The 21,504-nt window shown below is 43.0% G+C and overlaps 1 protein-coding gene across 1 annotated transcript; it reads right to left on the minus strand.

The window, feature by feature from the left end:
* Positions 1 to 19,314: 19,314 nt before the first annotated feature.
* Positions 19,315 to 20,902, minus strand: LOC132867655 (uncharacterized). Its single transcript, XM_060900626.1, has 5 exons — positions 20,881 to 20,902; positions 20,305 to 20,676; positions 19,798 to 20,052; positions 19,580 to 19,682; positions 19,315 to 19,414 (listed from the first exon to the last, which is right to left on the minus strand). The coding sequence occupies exons 1-5, from the start codon at positions 20,900 to 20,902 to the stop codon at positions 19,315 to 19,317; spliced, it is 852 nt and encodes a 283-aa protein (XP_060756609.1).
* Positions 20,903 to 21,504: the final 602 nt, after the last annotated feature.

Genomic DNA, 21,504 nt, shown 5'->3' on the forward strand with positions numbered 1-21,504 from the left:
TGTGTGTGTGTGTGTGTGTGTGTGTGTGTGTGTGTGTGTGTGTGTGTATGAGCAGGTCACATCTTAATTACATCACTGTTCTGATGGAATGTTCAGATGTATGTGTAAATCATAACATAATGACATATTTCTGATGATATGACCTGATAGCAAGGTACAAACAGCCTTTAAAGGTCATTGCTTACGTACACCCCTTCAGGTCAGATATAACATAGGGCAATATGTACTTAAGATGGTGATGGAAATTTTAAACACAAATAATATGTCTAGTCTACAAAGTCAGAAATTAATGCCAAGTTAAACAGAAATAGTTTAAAGGATCTAAAAGCTAAAATATTAAAATCATAATTTCTTAACACATGAATGTGTGCTAAGTCAACAAATTACATCTTGATTTCATCAATATGTAGTAAGACAATCATAAGCAAAATAACAAATAAGAATATGTCTTTAACAATCCTAAATTATATTCTGTAATTATAAAACTAACTTAAAACTATAAAACTAACTTAGATCTAAGATGCATTCAATGATTTAACAATTAAATCTAAATCACTGCCATAGTATATGCAATAGTCCAAAATAATAAAGAATCTTAAAAAGCTCTCCCATATACAGTCTTAACATTTTGTGCAGCAATAAGGCTAATACAATACTATAAACTATAAAACTAACATGAATCATGGCTTTAAACTTAACTTTTAATCCCAAATACACGTTGGATATGCAGCTGTGGGTGTGTATGGCATCATTGCAGACCTTGGCGCTGTTCAGACACATCTCTGATCAAATCAAAATAAGCAAAATGTTCCCAAACAATGTCCAGCCGAGACATAAGGTCATTTTAACTGAACAGAAATTAATCCTTAATTTTGTCACAAATAAATTGCTGCCTTCTTGGTCAAGAATAATACTTATATAAACCTACATATAAACCTAACAATCCCCCCCTTTGATAATAGTATCACTATTATCAAATCCTAGGATCATATATGATCATTATCACCTCATGATCATATATGTGATTACATCGAGAATTAATCTTGAGTTAATCTTTGCCCTTCTTGACGTATATTGGTGCTCAGAGGGTGGGCATGCCCGATCAGCCCTCGTCCCACCTCAACGGAGCTTAGAGAAACTCAAAACCTCTTAATTCGTCCCAAATACATGCTACTTCCTTCAGAGTAATTTGTTCTAAAACAGTGAGGGAAAATGAAATTAGAAGGCATATCGACCTATAGTGAGAACAGAGTCCTGTAAGAATACAGAGTTTCAGAGCATAGAGATGTGTAATAATAGTAGAAAACAGCATCAGATGAAAGACATAACACATTCGTGTGGTGTGCACTTGTCCAGCTAGCGAATTGCCAGAAGATGTTGTCTCGAAGTCCAGCTCGAGCGGGTAACCCTGCTCCGAGCAATGAAGTGGTCCAGAAGGCTCGGGCGGGTAACCCTGCCCCGAGCAACAATGAAGTCACGAAACCCGTGATGAGGACTGTCATGGTTGTAGTGAGGATGATTGGTCCCAAACGGAGCGCAAGATCTCTTCCCCTCTTTGTTCACAACGTCTTGAGGATTCTCAGTCAAATCTGTGTAGAGCTCAGAAATAGAGAGACAGAGAGAGAGAACAGAGACTGGAAAGGGACACAGAGAAAACGTTAGTAGCAAACTTGTCATTGTAACACAACTTTGTTATGGAGCCTTCTTCAATCGCGTGGCATGGATCCACTGTGGAAAAAGGTCAGTTAAAACAGCAGTAAAAGTAATGGCGACTATGTCTGCAGGCCCACTATGTTGTTTTCCCAATTGTCCAAATCGTTACTTTAAAAGTCACACCAGCACCTGTCTCCCACGTGAAAGGGGTGTGTGGTGGAGATAATATTGTATTTTTGACCTTGGTACAAATTTTATGCAACTTATCTATAAGGGCTGCAGAATACTCATCCATATGCATTTTCAAATCAGAGGTACCCGGAGCCGGAGTTCCCTTCTTCCAGGGGAGAGGGAAAGATCTTCCAAAAATAATTTCTTGGTGTCACACGAATTTCAGCCAGAATGAATTATGGATTACAGAGCCAAACCTGTGTCCTGCATGACCTTAATTAATTTGTCTTTCAATGTTCGATTAGTACGTTCTACAATACCAGAGGATTGAGGAATGTGAAAACACCAGTTTAGTTTAGAGATACTTACAAAGGTTTTGTGTGACTTTTGAGGTGAAAGGGGTACCTTTATCTGAGTCTATGGCATTTGAAACCCCATAACTATAACAATAATTATTATTATTGATTTCTTATTATTTTATTGTTGTTATTTTATTGTTCTGCTTTTATTGTTTGTTTTTCTTTTTTACCGTCCAGTGTCCTTGGGTACCTTGAAAGGCACTTATAAATAAAATGTAATATTATTATTATTATTATTATTATTATAACTAGGTATTATTCCTTTTGCCAGAGTACGAGTAACTACCTTCGTGTTCTCTCGAGAACAGGAAAAAAATTCTACCCATTGAGAGAATTTGTTCACAATCAAGATGACAAAAATCAAATGAGAAAGGAAGAGCGTATGCCTCATGCAGAATATCAGGCAGTGAATACACAGAGTAACCACACAGGTATGATAAATATTATAAATTATAAATATTATACACGTTTAGGACAAGAACCACCAACAAAGAGTACTTCCCCCATCCCTAGAGGGCTGGAGGAGAGATCAGACCTGATACTAGTAGTATGCACGATTTTTAGACAGCCAATATCAATGTCATCCCAAGTGTCATCCTGAGAATTAAGGAGGCGTGCGAGAGCGTGACCTACATTATCAAAAGGGGATGTGACACAAATTTTGAGATTGTTAGTAGAACAGAGAATAAACAGTAATATGTTAATTTAATTATCAATTAAATTACTGATAAATTAATTTAATGGGTCTGTAAATTTTGCAACACCTGTTTAACTTGATGTGACGAGTGCAAGATCAGTGGGTGAGACAAAAACAATTTTTCCGCATCTAAAACCATCAGAGCACATGCGGAGACAGCCCCCAGACACGCAGGTAAGCCTTGAGCAACAATGTCTAATGTTTTGGATAAAAACGCACAATGAGGCACTCCCCCCCCCCATGCTCCCGGCCAACAGCTGTTCACAGGCATAAAGGTGGAAGGGCTTGAAGTGATCAGGTAACCCCAGGGGCGGAACAAAGGGTGCTTCTGAGGGAGTGATAAGCGACCACCATAGTGTCAGTCCAGGTCAAAGGATGTTGCAGTGCAACATGTCAATTTAAGTTCCAGGTTGCAGTGCAACAAAATGCGGAAAGGTTCAAGGACAATGAATACTTATACAAGCCAATGTATCATAATCATGATAATTTATGATGTTTTTTTCTTAATGGTTAAATAAAGATAAACCCAAGTCTCCGATTTATAAACACCACTGGAAGAAAAAAATTCTTCTTTTTTTTTCTCAACATTCTTCAAGTAAACGTTGTTAACTCTGTTTCTTGCTGAAAAAAATTATGGTTAACTAAATACATTAAAAGCCTATCCATTCCATATCCTCTGTGGTTTTTAAAGGCAAAAGTATGGAGGTTTAAAACTCAGCAAACAGTTAATCAGAATATTTCATATCAATAGTTCGAAATTAGGAGGAACATGTTCAAGCTTAGCCTCATAAGGAGCAATAAGTTTAAAGAAAGAAAAGGAGATATAAAACAGGGCAAATTGAAATGACAAACAATTCCACTGAATGTATTTTCAAAATTGAATAGCTGATAAGCACTTTTTGTTGGATTCGATATGTGACAGAGACTCAAAATACATTTTTAATTCAATTAACAGTATTAATGGGAATGAGAATTGGTTATCTTGGACATTTTGACTTTATATATATGGAATTTACCTAGTAATATAAAGAGATTGCTTATTAAATTTATTATTGTGTGAGAAAGTGCCAAAAATAATGTTTTTCTCTGCCCATTGCAGATTTCTGTGTGTCCTTGTCTGCTGTTCTTGCATGGGTTGTTTATATTATAGCTATCTGTAACAGTCTGGGAGCCCTTATCTCAATGTTGACTGAGAAAAGAGACAGAGCATATTGCTACGGAGCAATTATTCAAAATATTATATTTATAATAGGACGACAATTATTCAAAAAATGTCAAAAATGAAGTAAAGCGCGGGTTAGCTCGCTGTTGATCGAATTTCATGTTTCCCAGACAAGAGTCCACCTTTCGCTAAAACGCGTTAGAAACAGGAGTATATAGGATATTTAAAGGTTAGAATTACATATGATTAATAAAAATACCACTACACGATTAGTTTTAAAATGTTTTAGATCAACATTAAGTCCTTGTTAAACTTTTCGGCATTTCCATTTCCTGCTTCTCTCCCATCTAGTGCGCATGCCTAGCTCACAAGCATTATGGGAACTGGAGTTCTAATGTTATTAACACATAATCATCACAATTTTGCCGTCACATACTTCTGTCTTAGTTTTAACTACTTCGTATTCATCATTTATAAGATCTAGACATGAAACTGCATTAATAGCTGCACTATTAATTATTAAAACACATTAATAGTCTTGTAGACTGCTCAGGGACCTGTTCAGAGATCACCTCGCAGACCACTCGTGAATTTCCAGTTACAAGTTTCGGACTATCCACACACAATCAATATAAAATACAGATGATCGACTCACCAAACGCTGGAACTAATTGATTAAGAAGCAGATTTTCTCTGTTGAGGGAAGAGGATCTCTTCTCTCCTCCCGTAACAGTGATGAGATTCACAAACGATTCGGATCTTTTTCAGGACATAAACATAAAAATGACTCGATCAAGCGAATCGATACAGACACATGGACTGCATTTGTTTGAGTTCATGCACACGTAATCCATATAACTTTATTTGTATGCCCGTATACTATGTTTATTAAATCAAATCCGTATAAAATACGGACATTCTGTATATTCACTATGATCTCAACGAAAGCTTCACTGAGATCATAGTGAATATACAGAATGTCCGTATTTTATACGGATTTGATTTAATAAACATAGTATACGGGCGTACAAATAAAGTTATACGGATTCTTTTTAACAAAAAACACTTAAATATTTATTTAGAGCTATAATCAATTCCCACGATGATAAAAGAGCACATAACATTTATATTTTGTGTTTTTTTGTCAAACATTGAAGCTTTGTATTCATTCTTAAAGTTTATTGTTATTAATATTGAATAAAAAGTAACTGGGATATATCATTGCTAATTATCATTCAAATTTTAGGTAAATCATTTTAATTTGCATCTTATAAGGATTTTATAAGGGAAATAAGGATTTTGGAAGTTGGTTATACAGGTTTGATTGACCAAAGGTTTGACATTTATGCACACCAGGAACACAGTTCTGACTGTTCATGTCCAGAGTACTGATTTGTTGTTTCATTATTTTATGCGGGGCGGCACGGTGGTGTAGTGGTTAGCGCTGTCGCCTCACAGCAAGAAGGTCCTGGGTTCGAGCCCCGGGGTCGGCGAGGGCCTTTCTGTGTGGAGTTTGCATGTTCTCTCCGTGTCTGCGTGGGTTTCCTCCGGGTGCTCCGGTTTCCCCCACAGTCCAAAGACATGCAGGTTAGGTTAACTGGTGACTCTAAATTGACTGTAGGTGTGAGTGTGAATGGTTGTCTGTGTCTATGTGTCAGCCCTGTGATGACCTGGCGACTTGTCCAGGGTGTACCCCGCCTTTCGCACGTAGTCAGCTGGGATGGGCTCCAGCTTGCCTGCGACCCTGTAGAGGGATGAAGCGGCTAGAGATAATGAGATGAGATTATTTTGTGCATATCCAGTAATGCCTTATATAAATGCTATAACAATTAAAATATACATTACACAGCTCCTAGAGATTGCAAATACCTGAATGAGGATAAATCAAAACTGAGCCAGCCAAATTGTCTAGAATTTGTGTACAATGCTAAACCACAGCAATTCATCCAATCCCGTGGGTTTTTTCTCGGGGTCCGGGTACCTTAATACAATACAATTTTCCCCCCATGGTGGCACGAAGGAATCAGTCCTGAGATTAATTAGGGTAATTATTATGGGTTTAACATAAAAAGCGCGCTCTTCCCGTGACAGCTCCTTCACTTCACGAGGATCACCTTCCCGTAAACAAATTACGAGGATAGCCATCCCGTGGTTTTACATGAGGTTTAACAATCTTCCCGTGGCTCTTCCACGAGGTTCACCAAAAACATCCCGTAAACAAAAGTCTACGAGGATCCCCAAAATAAAAACATCCCGTATAACAAAAGTCTACGAGGTTCACCAAAATAAAAACATCCCGTGCCTCTACATGAGGATTACCAATAAAAACATAACCAAAATAATAAACAACTGGGTTTTTTTCTGATACTTCCAACCAGGCGGAAGTCCCCCCAACTAATCAATTAAAAGAGACCCTTTACCTGATTGGAAGTATCCCACTTCTGACACCAAATTGTTAGGGTTCATCCAGTCGGAAACGGTCAACTTACTTCTCGGGACCCCTGCCCTCGTACCACCCAGAGCTCTGGGGGGGTTAGTCACAAAGAAAGACAGGAGCCCCAATGTAGTTCACATCTTTATTCACAAGTTCCCCCAATTGGACAAGAATACAGAGGGTTATTATATACAAGTGTTATCTGTGTGTAAATGACATCACTGTTTGATATCTATGTGTGTGTGTGTGCATGAATGTGTGTATGTGTGTGTCTATGGGGGGTGTGAGTGAGTGACATCATTTTGATATCTGTGTCTGTGTGTGTGTGTGTGTGTGTGTGTGTGTGTGTGTGTGTATGAGCAGGTCACATCTTAATTACATCACTGTTCTGATGGAATGTTCAGATGTATGTGTAAATCATAACATAATGACATTTCTGATGATATGACCTGATAGCAAGGTACAAACAGATTGGGTCATTGCTTACGTACACCCCTTCAGGCCAGATATAACATAGGGCAATATGTACTTAAGATGGTGATGGAAATTTTAAACACAAATAATATGTCTAGTCTACGAAGTCAGAAATTAATGCCAAGTTAAACAGAAATAGTTTAAAGGATCTAAAAGCTAAAATATTAAAATCATAATTTCTTAACACATGAATGTGTGCCAAGTCAGCAAATTACATCTTGATTTCATCAATATGTAGTAAGACAATCATAAGCAAAATAACAAATAAGAATATGTCTTTAACAATCCTAAATTATATTCTGTAATTATAAAACTAACTTAAAACTATAAAACTAACTTAAATCATTGAATGCATCTTAGATCTAACAATTAAATCTAAATCACTGCCATAGTATATGCAATAGTCCAAAATAATAAAGGATCTTAAAAAGCTCTCCCATATACAGTCTTAACATTTTGTGCAGCAATAAGGCTAATACAAAACTATAAACTATAAAACTAACATGAATCATGGCTTTAAACTTAACTTTTAATCCCAAATACACGTTGGATATGCAGCTGTGGGTGTGTGTGGCATCATTGCAGATCTTGGCGCCGTTCAGACACATCTCTGATCAAATCAAAATAAGCAAAATGTTCCCAAACAATGTCCAGCCGAGACATAAGGTCATTTTAACTGAACAGAAATTAATCCTTAATTTTGTCACAAATAAATTGCTGCCTTCTTGGTCAAGAATAATACTTATATAAACCTACATATAAACCTAACAGTGAGTTAACACATACGCAGGACTATGGAACAGCCTTCCAAGTAGTGTTTGGAAATCAAACACAGTTTCAGTGTTTAAGTCTCAGCTGAAAACATATCTGTCTAGTCAAGCCTTTTGTTAATGGTGTTTATGAGGTAAAGGAGTAGATCTGGAGGGTCCTCAGACATAGAGTGTTTTGGTAAACTGGGATGTATGGATGCTGTCAGTCCCCCTCTTGCTCGCTCACTCGAGTTTGTTGATGGTGTAGTGGCTGCTGCTTTATGTCCCGGGGCTCCCTCATGCCTGTGTTACCTTCTGGCTCTCCCCTTTTAGTTATGCTTTCATACATACCGGCGGTGGCTTAGGGCCAAAGACCGCGGCGCCGACAAGATCATCAATCTGGTGGCACTGGAGCAGTTTATCTCTCAACTTCTGGAAGGAATGGCGGAATGGGTCCAGTGTCACCGCCCGGCGTCACTGGAACGAGCCATCAAGCTGGCAGAGGACCATCTGGAGGCAGCTCTGACGGCAGGCAGATGAGGCGTCTCCCCTCACTTCTCTTCCCTTTCTCTCTCTCCTGTCTCTTGTCCCCCTCTCCCTCCCGTTCCCCTGCCACGAAGGCGGTGGCTGGCTCCTCCCCAGCCGGCCCATCACATCCGTGGTGTCTTCCCATCTCCCTCTTCTGTGTCTGTGTTGTCTCCCCCTCAGGTGAGTGACACCCATAACACCAGTGCAGAGGGAAAGCCTGGGCTGGTGTGCTGGCACGGTGGGGATTCGGAGCGTCTCCAGTGTCAGAGCTCTGCAAGGGAGGTGGGTGCTGTCATCCGGATCCCCGACGTGCCAGAAACCACCCCCGATCGGGCCGGAACATATCGCATACCGGTGAGTATTCAAGGGGATACATATCATGCTTTGGTGGATTCCGGTTGTAATCAGACCTCAATTCACCAATGCCTGGTGCAAGGTGAGGCACTGGGGGGAGCACAAGCGGTGAAGGTGTTGTGTGTGCATGGGGATGTTCACCATTACCCGCTAGTGTCTGTCCATATTCTATTCTGGGGCCAAACGCATAGAATAAAGGCGGCGGTTAGTCCTCGCCTTACCCACTCGTTGATTTTGGGTACTGATTGGCCTGGATTTAAAGAACTAATAGAGTATTTAACACATAGTGGGTCCTGCCCTAGTAGGTCACGGGAAGATCCCGGTGTGGCATTGGCTGGAGAAGCTGTCGCAGAGCCGTCTACGTCGATACTGCATCAGAGTGAGGAGCAGCCCGCTCCTCCTCCCTCTCTTGGGGAGTCCCTTGGGGATTTCCCGTTAGAGCAGTCATGGGACGAGACTCTGCGGCATGCGTTTGACCAAGTGAGAGTAATCGATGGTCAAACTCTTCAACCGAACACGGCACCGACCTTCCCCTATTTTGCCATTATTAGAGAGAGATTGTACCAAGTGACGCAGGACACTCAAACTAAGGAACAAGTAACCCAGTTGGTAATCCCAAAGAGCCGTAGGGAACTCATATTCCATGTGGCTTACTTTAATCCCATGGCTGGACACTTGGGGCAAGACAAAACACTAGCCCGAATAATGGCCCGGTTCTATTGGCCAGGGATTTGCAGGGATATCCGTCAGTGGTGTGAGGCATGCCGTGAATGCCAATTAGTCAATCCTGCAGCCACTCCGAAAGCGCCGTTGGGCCCTCTTCCTCTAATCAAGACCCCGTTTGAGCGAATTGGGATGGATCTCATCGGGCCATTAGATTGGTCAGCACAGGGATATCACTTTATTTTAGTTCTAGTGGACTATGCAATGCGATACGGTATCTGGAAGCAGTGCCTCTCTGCAATATCTCAGCACGCAGTATTGCAGAGGCACGCTTCCGCTTTATCTCCCGGGTCGGGATTCCGAAAGAAATCCTGACAGACCAAGGCACCTCGTTTATGTCACGCACACTGCGCGAGCTGTATGGGTTACTGGGGATTAAGTCTATCTACACCAGTGTCTATCACCCACAAACGGATGGATTAGTAGAGCGATTTAACCAGACACTCAAAAACCTAATCCGGAAATTCATAAGTGAAGATGCGCGTCATTGGGATAAGTGGCTCGAGCCCCTGTTATTCGCAGTACGAGAGGTCCCACAAGCCTCCACAGGGTTTTCTTCCTTTGAATTATTATATGGGCATAAGCTGCGTGGCATTCTGGGTGTGCTGTGGGGAAATTGGGAGGAGGGACCTTCACCGAGTAAAAATGAAATCCAGTATGTTCTTGACCTGTGCGCAAAACTCCACACCCTCACGCACCTAACGCAGGAGAATTTACGGCAGGCACAAGAACGTCAAAGCCGGCTTTATGACAGGGGCACACACCTTAGAGAGTTCACGCAGGGAGACAAAGTACTCGTATTATTGCCCACGTTGAGTTCTAAATTAGTTGCCAAGTGGCAAGGGCCCTTCGAGGTCACACGGTGAGTCGGGGATATCGACTATGAGGTGACGTGAACGGATAGGGGTGGGGCACTGCAAGTCTACCACCTCAACATTTTAATGAGGGGGTCCCTGTGGCGTTGGTGTTGGTAGTCCCTGAGAAGGCTGAGCTGGGGCCAGAGGGGAAAAAGATAACATCTCATACCACTCCAGTCCCTTGTGGAGACCACCTCTCACCGACCCAACTCACGGAGGTAGCCAAGTTGCAGAAGGAATTTTCCAATGTGTTCTCACCCCTTCCGGGTCATACCCACCTCATACAACACCACATCAAAATGCCCCCATGGGTGGTAGTGCATAGCCGCCCTTACCGCTTGCCTGAACACAAGAAAAAGGTGGTTTGGGATGAACTCAAGGCCATGCTTGAAATGGGCATAATTGAGGAGTCCCACAGTGACTGGAGCAGCCCAGTGGTCCTGGTTCCCAAGACTGATGGGTCAGTCTGGTTCTGTGTGGACTATAGAAAGGTCAACGCGGTGTCTAAATTTGACGCATACTCAATGCCTCGCAATGATGAGTGGCTTGATTAGTTAGGCGCTGCTCACTTTTATTCGACACTGGATCTAACAAAGGGATATTGGCAGAGCCCCTTGACTCCTCTATCCCAAGAGAAAACAGCCTTTTCCACACCGTTTGGTTTACACCAATTTGTCACACTCCCTTTTGGGTTATTTGGGGCGCCCATTACGTTCCAGTGGCTTATGGACAGGGTCCTCTGCCCTCATGCTGCCTATGTGGCCACCTATCTAGATGACATAATAATCTACAGTCATGATTGGCCGCGGCACTTGGAACACCTAAGGGCCATTCTAAAGTCGCTGAGGGGAGCGGGCCTCACAGCTAACCCAAAAAAGTGTGCAATTGGGTGGGTGGAAGTATGGTATCTGGGGTTCCACTTGGGTCATGGGCAGGTGCATCCCCAAATTTACAAGACTGTAGCGATTGCGGCCTGCCCAAGGCCCAAGACCACAAAGGAGGTGAGGTGGTTCTTGGGGCTGGCTGTCTATTATCATAGGTTTCTGCCTAACTATTCGGACGTCACCAGCCCGCTAACCGACCTCACTAAAAAGGGGGCTCCAGATCCGGTCCAGTGGACAGAGCAGTGCCAACAGGCCTTCTCTGAGGTAAAAGCTGCACTGTGTGGGGGGCCACTTTTACACTCCCCTGACTTCTCTCTCCCCTTTATTTTGCAGACTGATGCATCGGACAGGGGGCTGGGGGCCGTTTTGTCCTAGGAGGTGGAGGGCGAGGAGGGCCCGGTGCTGTACATCAGCCGAAAGCTGTCAATGCGTGAAAGCAAGTACAGCACAATTGAAAAGGAGTGTCTCACCATCAAGTGGGCGGTCCTCGCCCTCCGATACTACTTGCTGGGGTGCCCTTTCACTCTCTGTTCAGACCACGCACCCCTCCAGTGGCTCCACCGCATGAAGGATGCCAATGGGCGGCTCACCCATTGGTATCTCGCTCTCCAGCCATTTAATTTCAAGGTGATCCACAGGCCAGGGGCACAGATGGTGGTGGCGGACCTCCTGTCCCGTCGGGGAGGGAGTCAGCTTCAGGCTGGATGGCTCCCCGGCCTGAGTCGGGCGGTGGGGGTATGTGGCAGCAGGGGCGTGGCCAAGCAGCAGTCTGTTAATGGAGGGCAGGGTCAGGGAAAGTAAGTGGCTAAGTCATTACACCTGGTGTCAATTAGTGTGTGTGTGTGTGTGTGTGTGTGTGTGTGTGTGTTTGTTTGTTTGTTTGTTTGTTTGTTTGTTGCAGGGATGGAGTATAAAAGGAGGGGGAGAGCAGAGAAGAATCTCTCTCCCAACCAGAACACGTGTGTGTTGTGCGTGTGACTGAGGAAAAGCTGAAAAGCTAATGAAAGAAGCAAAATAAAGTGTCTGTGTGACCACAAACTCTCACCTGCCATGCTTCTGTGCCCCACCCACATCAGGGATTACTACAATGTTATAATCATGTTGTCTGTTGTCACCCAAATGAGGATGGGTTCCCTTTTGAGTCTGGTTCCTCCCGAGGTTTCTTCCTCATGTTGTCTGAGGGAGTTTTTCCTTGCCACCGCCGCCACAGGCTTCATCATTGGGGATAGATTAGGGATAAAATTAGCTCATGTTTAAAGTCATTCAAATTCTGTAAGGCTGCTTTGTGACAATGTCTATTGTTAAAAGCACTATAGAAATAAACTTGATTTGACTGATGCGGATACTAGTAAATGTAGGTGCAATAGGCTTATCAAATCAGTCTCATGTAAAAAGGGATCAGTCTCATAAATTCATTAATCATTAATTCAAGTGTCTAATAGTTTATAGCTAAACTATTAAAATCACTGGAATAACTTGGTGGTCATGTTGCTATAGTTTATTGAGTATTGTAGCTCTAATGTAATACATTTACTCTAGATCTATAACATTCCATATAACAACCAAATGGGCGAAGGCAATTAGAATACTTGTTTGGCAGAGGTTGGCATTCAGTGGGTGTTGTAGCAATAAACAGGACACAGTGTGTCTGTGTGAGAGTGTGTGTGTGAGTAGGTGTGTGTGTGTGTGTGTGTGTGTGTGTGTGTGTGTGTGTGTAGAATGAGAATAATGCGTGAGCTTTGTGATAGGCCTTGCCCAGAGGGGAATGGTTGACCAGAAGAGCGCGTGAAAAGGAGACACAAAGGATCTGTAGTTTAAACTAGTCTCAGCTAGGCCTTAAAATCAACTTCTACTCAACCCTTAGCTACTCCTGAAATCCCAATGTTGAGAAGTGCAGTACAATAGAGGGAGTTAAAAAGAGAGTGAGTGAGAGAGAGAGAGAGAGAGAGAGAGAGAGAGAGAGCATGCATGATCTAACTAAATACAGATAGTAAACAAAGTAAATCAAACAACACGTGGTCTAAGACCGACTTTCATGTGAATCAAAATGCGTACATTTAAACCATAAATGAATTCAAATAAACAACACTCTTCACATTAACTAGCCACAACTAAGACTAACAATTGCCAAGATGCCAGCCTTACTTGAGATCGCTCTTGCTTGGTGACTGAAAGTGCGCCATCTGTTATCCGAAGACAGCGTGGAGCACATGTCCAGGGAGAAAACAGTTCTGTTCCTTTCACTTTTACAGCTCATCAGCTGAAGATCTGTGGTGTCCCGTCGGTCGTCCAATGAAGTGGAAGGAATCTTGTTTATAGTTTGTCGACATTGAGAAAGGGAAAAGGGATCTGGTCGCCTTTTCTCTTTAAAATACTGCATGGGCTGCAGTAACTAACCGGTTCAGTTATTATTACAACTATGCGAAGATCAAATACATTGAACTTTGGCTAAATGTCCAGTATCAATAGCTTGTTCTTTGTTCTCTGTTCTTTGTTCTGTAGTACAGATGCAACGTCTCTCTTTCACACGTGGAAACCCACCGCCAGAGAGAAAGAATTTCGATTCCGCCGTGGGTTTAAAGCACAGTCGTGACATTACTGTATTTGGTATCTGGTATCATCTCTGTATCCAATACCATTACAGGGAGTCAGAAGAATGGGCAGAGATAGAACATGGCATCGAGTACAGGGATTGGTGTGTTCAATGCTGTAAAGTGAAAGGGAATTTACTATGGCTACGGCATGGCAATCCATCCCTACATAAACAATGTTCATTGTCATAGCACAAGTGCAATTCTTGCCATCAAAAATGATCACTTTTCTCAGTGAATAAAAACAAATAAAGCATGTCACATAAAATGCAAGGACATTTTTTATCTTTTGAAAAAAACACTGTGAGTAGCCAGCAGTGGAATGTTTATCGACGGCAAAATCACTGGCTGCCAGCAGTTACTGACAAGACCAACTGCTACCAACAAGCCCCAACTGCTCCCTGGGTGCTGTAGCTTAGCTGCCCACTGCTCTGGGTATGTGTGTGTGCTTATTGCTCACTTGTGTGTGCATGTGTGTGTTCACTGCTTCAGATGTTCTCTGTGTTAATTCTCCTTGACTTAAGTGCTGCATTTGGGACGATCGATTATTCCATAATGATCAGTAGATTAAAGCAGTGGGTGTGAATATCAGGAACAGCACTGGCCTGGTTTAACTCATGCTTATCTAACAGCGCTGTTGCTGTTGATAAGGTGGTTTCCTTGTTCTCTGTGTTTACATGTGGGGTACCTCAAGGCTCAAGTTTATGTCCAACTTTATTTTCCATATATATGCTCCCTCGAGGACATGTCCATCCATTATCTGTAACCGTTTATCCTGTGTAGGGTTGCGGGCAACCTGGAACCTATCCCAGCTGACTATGGGTGAGAGGCAGGATACACCCTGGACAAGTCACCAGATCATCGCAGGGCTGACACATAGAGACAAACAACCATTCACACTCACATTCATACCTACTGTCAATTTAGAGCCACCATGTTAACCTAACCTGCATGTCTTTGGACTATGGGGGAAACCGGAGCACCCGGAGGAAACCCATGCAGACACAGGGAGAACATGCAAACCCCACACAGAAAGGCCCCCATCAGCCCCTGGGCTCGAAACCAGAACCTTCTTGCTGTGAGGCGACATCACTAACTACTACACCACCATGCTGCCCCTCTTGAGCATGTCATCCAGGGATAAAATATTAACTTCCATTATTATGCTGATGATTTACACCACTAACTGTTTCTGGATCCCAATAATGTGGTGAATGCATCAATTCTTTATCCTGTATTAATGATGTGAGAAACTGGATGTCCAATAACTTTCTTCAGCTTAACACTGACAAAATAGAGGTAAGTAATTAAGTGTTAAGTAATTTTAGTATTTGGCCCACAACAGAACACTGCTCATGTGAAGCAGGTCTTGGGTTCATTGGCAAATAATATTAAACCAGTATCTCAGAATCGAAGGGAACCACCTGTTAATAAACTGGTACAACTGGGCTTTTATCAATTGAAAGATATTGAAGACTACAACATCAGTCCCGGGCTGTAGATGGATCCTCCAAGGCCTTGAGCATCTCATTAGCTGGGCCCGGAAGAGCTTCAAGCCAGCCAAGTCCAGGTCCCTGGTGGTGAAGAAGGGGAAGGTTTCAGACAGGTTTCGCTTCTCAATAGGAGACACCCAGATTCCATCTGTGGGAGAGAAGCCAGTCAAGAGCCTGGGCAAGATCTATGACTGCACCTTGAAGGACACCGCAGCACTCCGAGCAACATCAGAGGAGCTGGGAACCTGACTGACAGTGTTGGATAAGACAGGACTACCAGGCAAGTTTAAGGCCTGGATTTACCAACATGGCATCTTGCCGCGACTCCTCTGGCCACTGCTGGTCTATGATGTGCCAATAACCACCGTCGAGTGCTTCGAGAGGAAGGTCAGCTCCTTCCTGCGGAAGTGGTTGGGCCTGCCGCGAAGTCTTAGCAGCATCGCCTTGTACGGGAGGAACAACAAACTGAAACTCATCTCATCTCATCATCTCTAGCCGCATTATCCTTCTACAGGGTCGCAGGCAAGCTGGAGCCTATCCCAGCTGACTACAGGCGAAAGGTGGGGTACACCCTGGACAAGTCGCCAGATCATCACAGGGCTGACACATAGACACAGACAACCATTCACACTCACATTCACACCTACGGTCAATTTAGAGTCACCAGTTAACCTAACCTGCATGTCTTTGGACTGTGGGGGAAACCGGAGCACCCGGAGGAAACCCACGTGGACACGGGGAGAACATGCAAACTCCACACAGAAAGGCCCTCGCTGGCCACAGGGCTCGAACCTGGACCTTCTTGCTGTGAGGTGATAGCGCTAACCACTACACCACCGTGCCACCCCAAACTGAAACTACCCTTCAGTAGTCTGACGGAGGAGTTTATGGTTACCCAAGCAAGAGAGGTGCTGCTGTATAGGGACTCTAATGACATCAAAGTCTCCTTGGCTGGCATAGAAGTGAGGACTGGCAGGAAGTGGTGTGCTCAAGAGGCAGTCGACCAGGCGGAGTCCCGTTTATGGCACAGTGAATCGGTAGGAACAGTGGCATCCGGACGGACAGGACTCGGGAGCAACCCAAGATCTTCCTATAATAAGGCGCAGGGGAAGGAAAGGTGTCAGCTGATCCAGGAGGAGGTCCGGGCAGGGGTGGAGGAAGCCCGCTGCAGTAGGACAATAGGGATGCAGCAGCAGGGGGCGTGGACTCAATGGGAGGAGGCAGCTGACCAGAAGGTATCGTGGACAGAACTATGGTGATCTGAGCCACACTGGATCAAGTTCCTCATCCAGTCGGTCTACGATGTCCTCCCAAGCCCGTCCAACCTCCACCATTGGGGCTTGGCTGAGAACCCACTGTGCCCTCTCTGCCAAGGAACTGGATCACTGGAGCACATCCTGAGCTGCTGCCCAAGGGCACTGGCAGATGGGCGTTACCGCTGGTGCCATGATCAGGTGCTGCGGGTCATTGCGGAGGCCATCAGTACAGGGATTTCCACCAGCAAACACCAACAACCAACAAGGCAGTCCATTGCATTTGTTAGGGCTGGGGAGAAGCCGCAGCTCCTCCGGAGTCAAGAATGACACTGCCAGATGCGTTGTAATTCACCTGCTCTTACATCTTCCACAATGTACTATTGACCTAAGACCACCCCCCTTCCCCTTTCTGTTGGTGCTCTCTCTAGAGCGATATGTATATATGTATATATATGTATATATGTGTATGTATATATATATATTTTTTTTTTCCTGTGTGTGTCTGTTTCTTTTGTGTTCTCTCCCTTCTCTTCTATTGTCTTTGTTAGGCTTTTTTTTTTTAATTTATCATTTTATTTTATGTTTAAGCACAACATAAGCTCAGGTGGGTGGGTGGGTGGGTGGGTTGGAGGGGGATTTGTGGATCTTGTTTATTATATTGTCTATTATAGTTAATGTTTTACTTTCCATACCGGATTGTATTATATTTCAACTGTATCTCTTGAATGTATTAAGAAAACTTTCAAAATAAACCATGGGAAAAAAAAAAAGAAGGGGGGCTGCTGGCAACAGCCCGGGACTGGCAGCTGAAAGTCAACCTAGGGAGACAGCTCAAGTTCCCGGAGAGCATCGCAGTAACCACACTCAGGCCAGACATGGTCCTGGTGTCGGAAACAACAAGGCAAGTGGTCCTGCTGGAGTTGACTGTTCCCTGGGAAGACCAGATAGAGGAGCCCTTTGAGAGGAAGAGGGCCAAGTACGAGGAGCTGGCAGGTGAATGCCGAAGTAGGGGATGGAGGACCCGATGCAACCCCATCAAGGTCGGGTGCAGAGGATTCGCCAGCCAGTCTCTCATCAGGGCGCTCAAGATGCTGGGGGTGAAGGGACTGCACAGCAGGAGAGCCATCAAAAATATCAGTGATGCTGCAGAAAAGGCGTCCAGATGGCTATGGATCAAGCGGGGCGATCCATGGACACATGCTCTTAAGACACAAGCCGGGACTTGATCACCCCGGCTGGGTCCCCTGGGCGAGGGTGTCTGTTGTGAGACCCGAAACACCCGATGAACCCAGGTTACAACACTGATGATGTGTCTTAAGTTGCACCAAAAGTGTATTTTAGAACAAGGTTAGATTATCTTTGTCCTTTGAAGACACAGAACAAGTAAAACATGCTTTTATTCCGTCTCCCCTGGACTATTATAAAGTATTATTTACGACACTGAACAGCTCTTCTGTTGCTCGTTTCCAGTTGGTACAGAACGCTGCAGTCAGACGACTTACAAGATCAAGGGTTGGTGAGAATATTAACCCAGTCTTGGCTTGAGTTCACTGGCTACCAGTTAAATTCAGGATTTATTTAAAATTTTTATAGATTACTTTTAAAGCTTTACACTGATTGGCTCCAGAATATCCATCTGAATTATTAGCACCCTATCAAACAGCAAGACCCGTACGATCATCTGACCGAAGCTTTCCTGCTGCTCCAGAGTCCAGAATAAAGACCGAAGGTGATAAAACTTTCTCTCTGATGCTCCTCGAATTTGGAACAGTTTACCTCCTAACATTAGGTCAGATGATCCTGTAGACATTTTTAAATCTCATTAAAGCACATTTTTATTGTTCAGCATTTGTAGATGCTCTTGATTCTTAATTTCATTTCTTTATATCTTCACAGTTATATTTATTTACTCTTACAGTTTTTACTTCCTTTCTTTATATCTTAGTTTTTTTTATCTTTCCCTTTATTTGAATGTAATATTTGTCATGTAAGGGAGGTAGACGGTTGTAAGTGCAGGAAGATCTTTATTAACTGCATGCTTGCAATTGGTTCCATATCATCAGTTAAAAGCCGCATGAGAAAAACAGGCAATGGTCAGGTGAGGCTCAGACAGTATATCAGAGGTTAGACAGGGCGTGGTCAGGAAAACAGAAACAGTGTTGAAGCCAGATACAATAATGTAAAGGCTTGGTAACATCAGACACAGGGTACAGAATATACAGAACATTTATAAATAAAGGTATAATAATAATAATAATAATAATTATTATTATTATTGGGCGGCACGGTGGTGTAGTGGTTAGCACTGTAGCCTCACAGCAAGAAGGTCCTGGGTTCGAGCCCCATGGCCGGCGAGGGCCTGTCTGTGTGGAGTTTGCATGTTCTCCCCGTGTCCGCGTGGGTTTCCTCCGGGTGCTCCGGTTTCCCCCACAGTCCAAAGACATGCAGGTTAGGTTAACTAGTGACTCTAAATTGACCGTAGGTGTGAATGTGAGTGTGAATGGTTGTCTGTGTCTATGTGTCAGCCCTGTGATGACCTGGCGACTTGTCCAGGGTGTACCCTGCCTTTCGCCCGTAGTCAGCTGGGATAGGCTCCAGCTTGCCTGCGACCCTGTAGAAGGATAAAGCGGCTAGAGATAATGAGATGAGATTATTATTATTATTATTATTATTATTATATATTTTTTTAAGTTGGAGTACATCCTCAAAAAATTAAAGAAGCATATATAAATCTTATAGAAAGTTATAGAAAATAAGAATTTATTTGAAACTAACTTTAGAAATTACTCCTTGGCTGAAATGGCAATACATGTAATAAATCACGAAGTTGTCTATTATGAAAAATTCTTTTTCAGCTCACAGAGGAAATTCACAAGTCGAAGACTTTAAGCTGAGTGTGAAGTGTGAAACTGTGATCAGCTCTTTGCTGTTACACATTAGCATAGATATCATCACCGTCCTCCTCCTTCTGGACATTCGCGTAGATATTAGCACCGTCCTCCTTCTTCTGCTGCTCAGTGTGGACACTCCTGCAATCACACAGAAACCTGGTCATGAGGCACAAACGACACATTAGTTGCTGTTGATTGTTAAATGGACAGTTAACTTTGCAATATGTGACAAAATCAAATGCTTTAAATGAAAGACAGTTTATTTAGACTGTATAGATTGGATAAAAATATGCAGAGTTTTACCTCCTCTTGTAAATCACAGCTCCTACAATGACTGAGACGATGAAAATCACTCCAACTGACACCGAGACAATGATCCAGATTAACCATTGATCAGGATTTTTACCTGTTAAAAACAACAGTATTTAACATTTATTGAATATTAAACTGAACACAAGTCACTTCATTTCCTTCAGGAATCATTCGAGATGTTCAGGAATGTTATGAGCAGATGGACCCACCCTCGACGTGAAGGTTGATCGTTTCAGATCCTGAGGCCTCGTTGGTTTTCCAAGTGCAGGTGTAATTCCCAGAATCCCTCACGGTTAGAGCAGGAAAGTGAAGAACGGGTCCTGATGTATTTAACAGCTCGTTGTTCTTAGACCACATGAACTGTGAGGAACTGTGTGTACACGTCACATCACACGTCAGATTTAACGAGTCTCCTTGTTTAAGGGTCCCGTTTCCACTGAGCCTGATTAGTGACACCTTTAAATCTTTTCCAGAGAGCAGGAAAGACTCCACGTCAGTGAATCAGGATTTCACTCACTGATAAAAATGTTTTACTGAATAATAAACATCAGCTACATGAGATTTCTTGATAAAAATTAAAGCTGGAGTTAAATTTACTTTCACTGTTCAAAAAAGAAAGATTTCCACAAAATGATTTATATATTCCTATAGGTGAGGAAAGTCAATTATACAGATCATGAATCATTTGGATTTTTATTTTAACCATTTAAATTTACCTGCAACTTGTAGAGTCGCTCCAGGATCACCTGTCCATCTGTCACCAGGATTAGCAGTTATAAATCTGAATCTGTACTCTCCAGAATAACTGAACTGTAGATTGTGGATTAATAAAGTGCAGTTTGATTTGTCGTCTCCAGCGTACTCAAAGTCTGAGTTGGTGTTTGATGAGCTGTCATAAACATACGGAGGGTTTAAACACCTGCCTGTGTTTAAGTTCATCGAGCACCAAAGCTGTTTCTTCACCTGAATATTGGGATTTGATGTTGGATAATAATAACTACAGGGAATGGAGACACTGAATCCTCTTACAGCACAGATCGGATTATCAGGATATTTCACACCCCAACCTCTGTCCTGAGTGAGAACACCTGTGTAGAGAAATGGGTTATAAATGAGACTGATGAAATTATACTGATATATTTTGTATGTTGTATATTTTCAAGTTCATGTGTGTTCATCTCATGCAGTCATAAGTACACCTCCTCCAATTCTAACTAGCTCATCTGGCCATAGGCCAGGCTGAATGAGCTTATGTGATCACACGTCGTCTATCTGTTGTCCGTCCATCGTACATCCGTCATCATCGTCGTCCATTCACAATTTACAAAAATCATTACTCTTCCTACAGGATTGATTGCATTTCTATCAAACTCACATACAATGTTCCCTAGCTGAGTGTGCATAAAAGTTGTCATGACGGTGGCACCACCTGTCATATTTATGATTTTATGGGCATCTGAAATTTTTGGGTGACTCGTCACATTAAATGCTGCTGTTCATAAATTGCTGGGATGTTTTCACTGAAACTCACCCAGAAGACTCTAAAGACATATTCCAACAAGAATTGTTCACCAGATGTTGCCACCTGCCATAAATGAGGCTACAGAGTCGTCACGTGCAATTTCACAAAAAATTGCTCCTCCTTCTACAGGAGTGATCAGATTTTGATCAAACGCATATGGAATGTTCCCCAGGGTAGGTCTGTGGGTGATGGGGTGGGCCATCCAAACAGAGCCCTGCTTTTAGGTCTGGTGGCCCTCAACTTCCAGTGTGCTTTCAGTGAGGACAGAAAGGTCATGTAAGGCCCGAATGCCCCAACAACCCAGGCAACCAAGTGAACATCTGTACAGTACCTAGGACTAGTTCTCCCAAGAAGCCTGTAGCTCTCCACTACTACACTGTAGTCTTGAATGATC

The sequence above is a fragment of the Neoarius graeffei genome, chromosome 19 (assembly GCF_027579695.1).
Source record: "Neoarius graeffei isolate fNeoGra1 chromosome 19, fNeoGra1.pri, whole genome shotgun sequence".
NCBI classification, from domain to species: domain Eukaryota; kingdom Metazoa; phylum Chordata; class Actinopteri; order Siluriformes; family Ariidae; genus Neoarius; species Neoarius graeffei.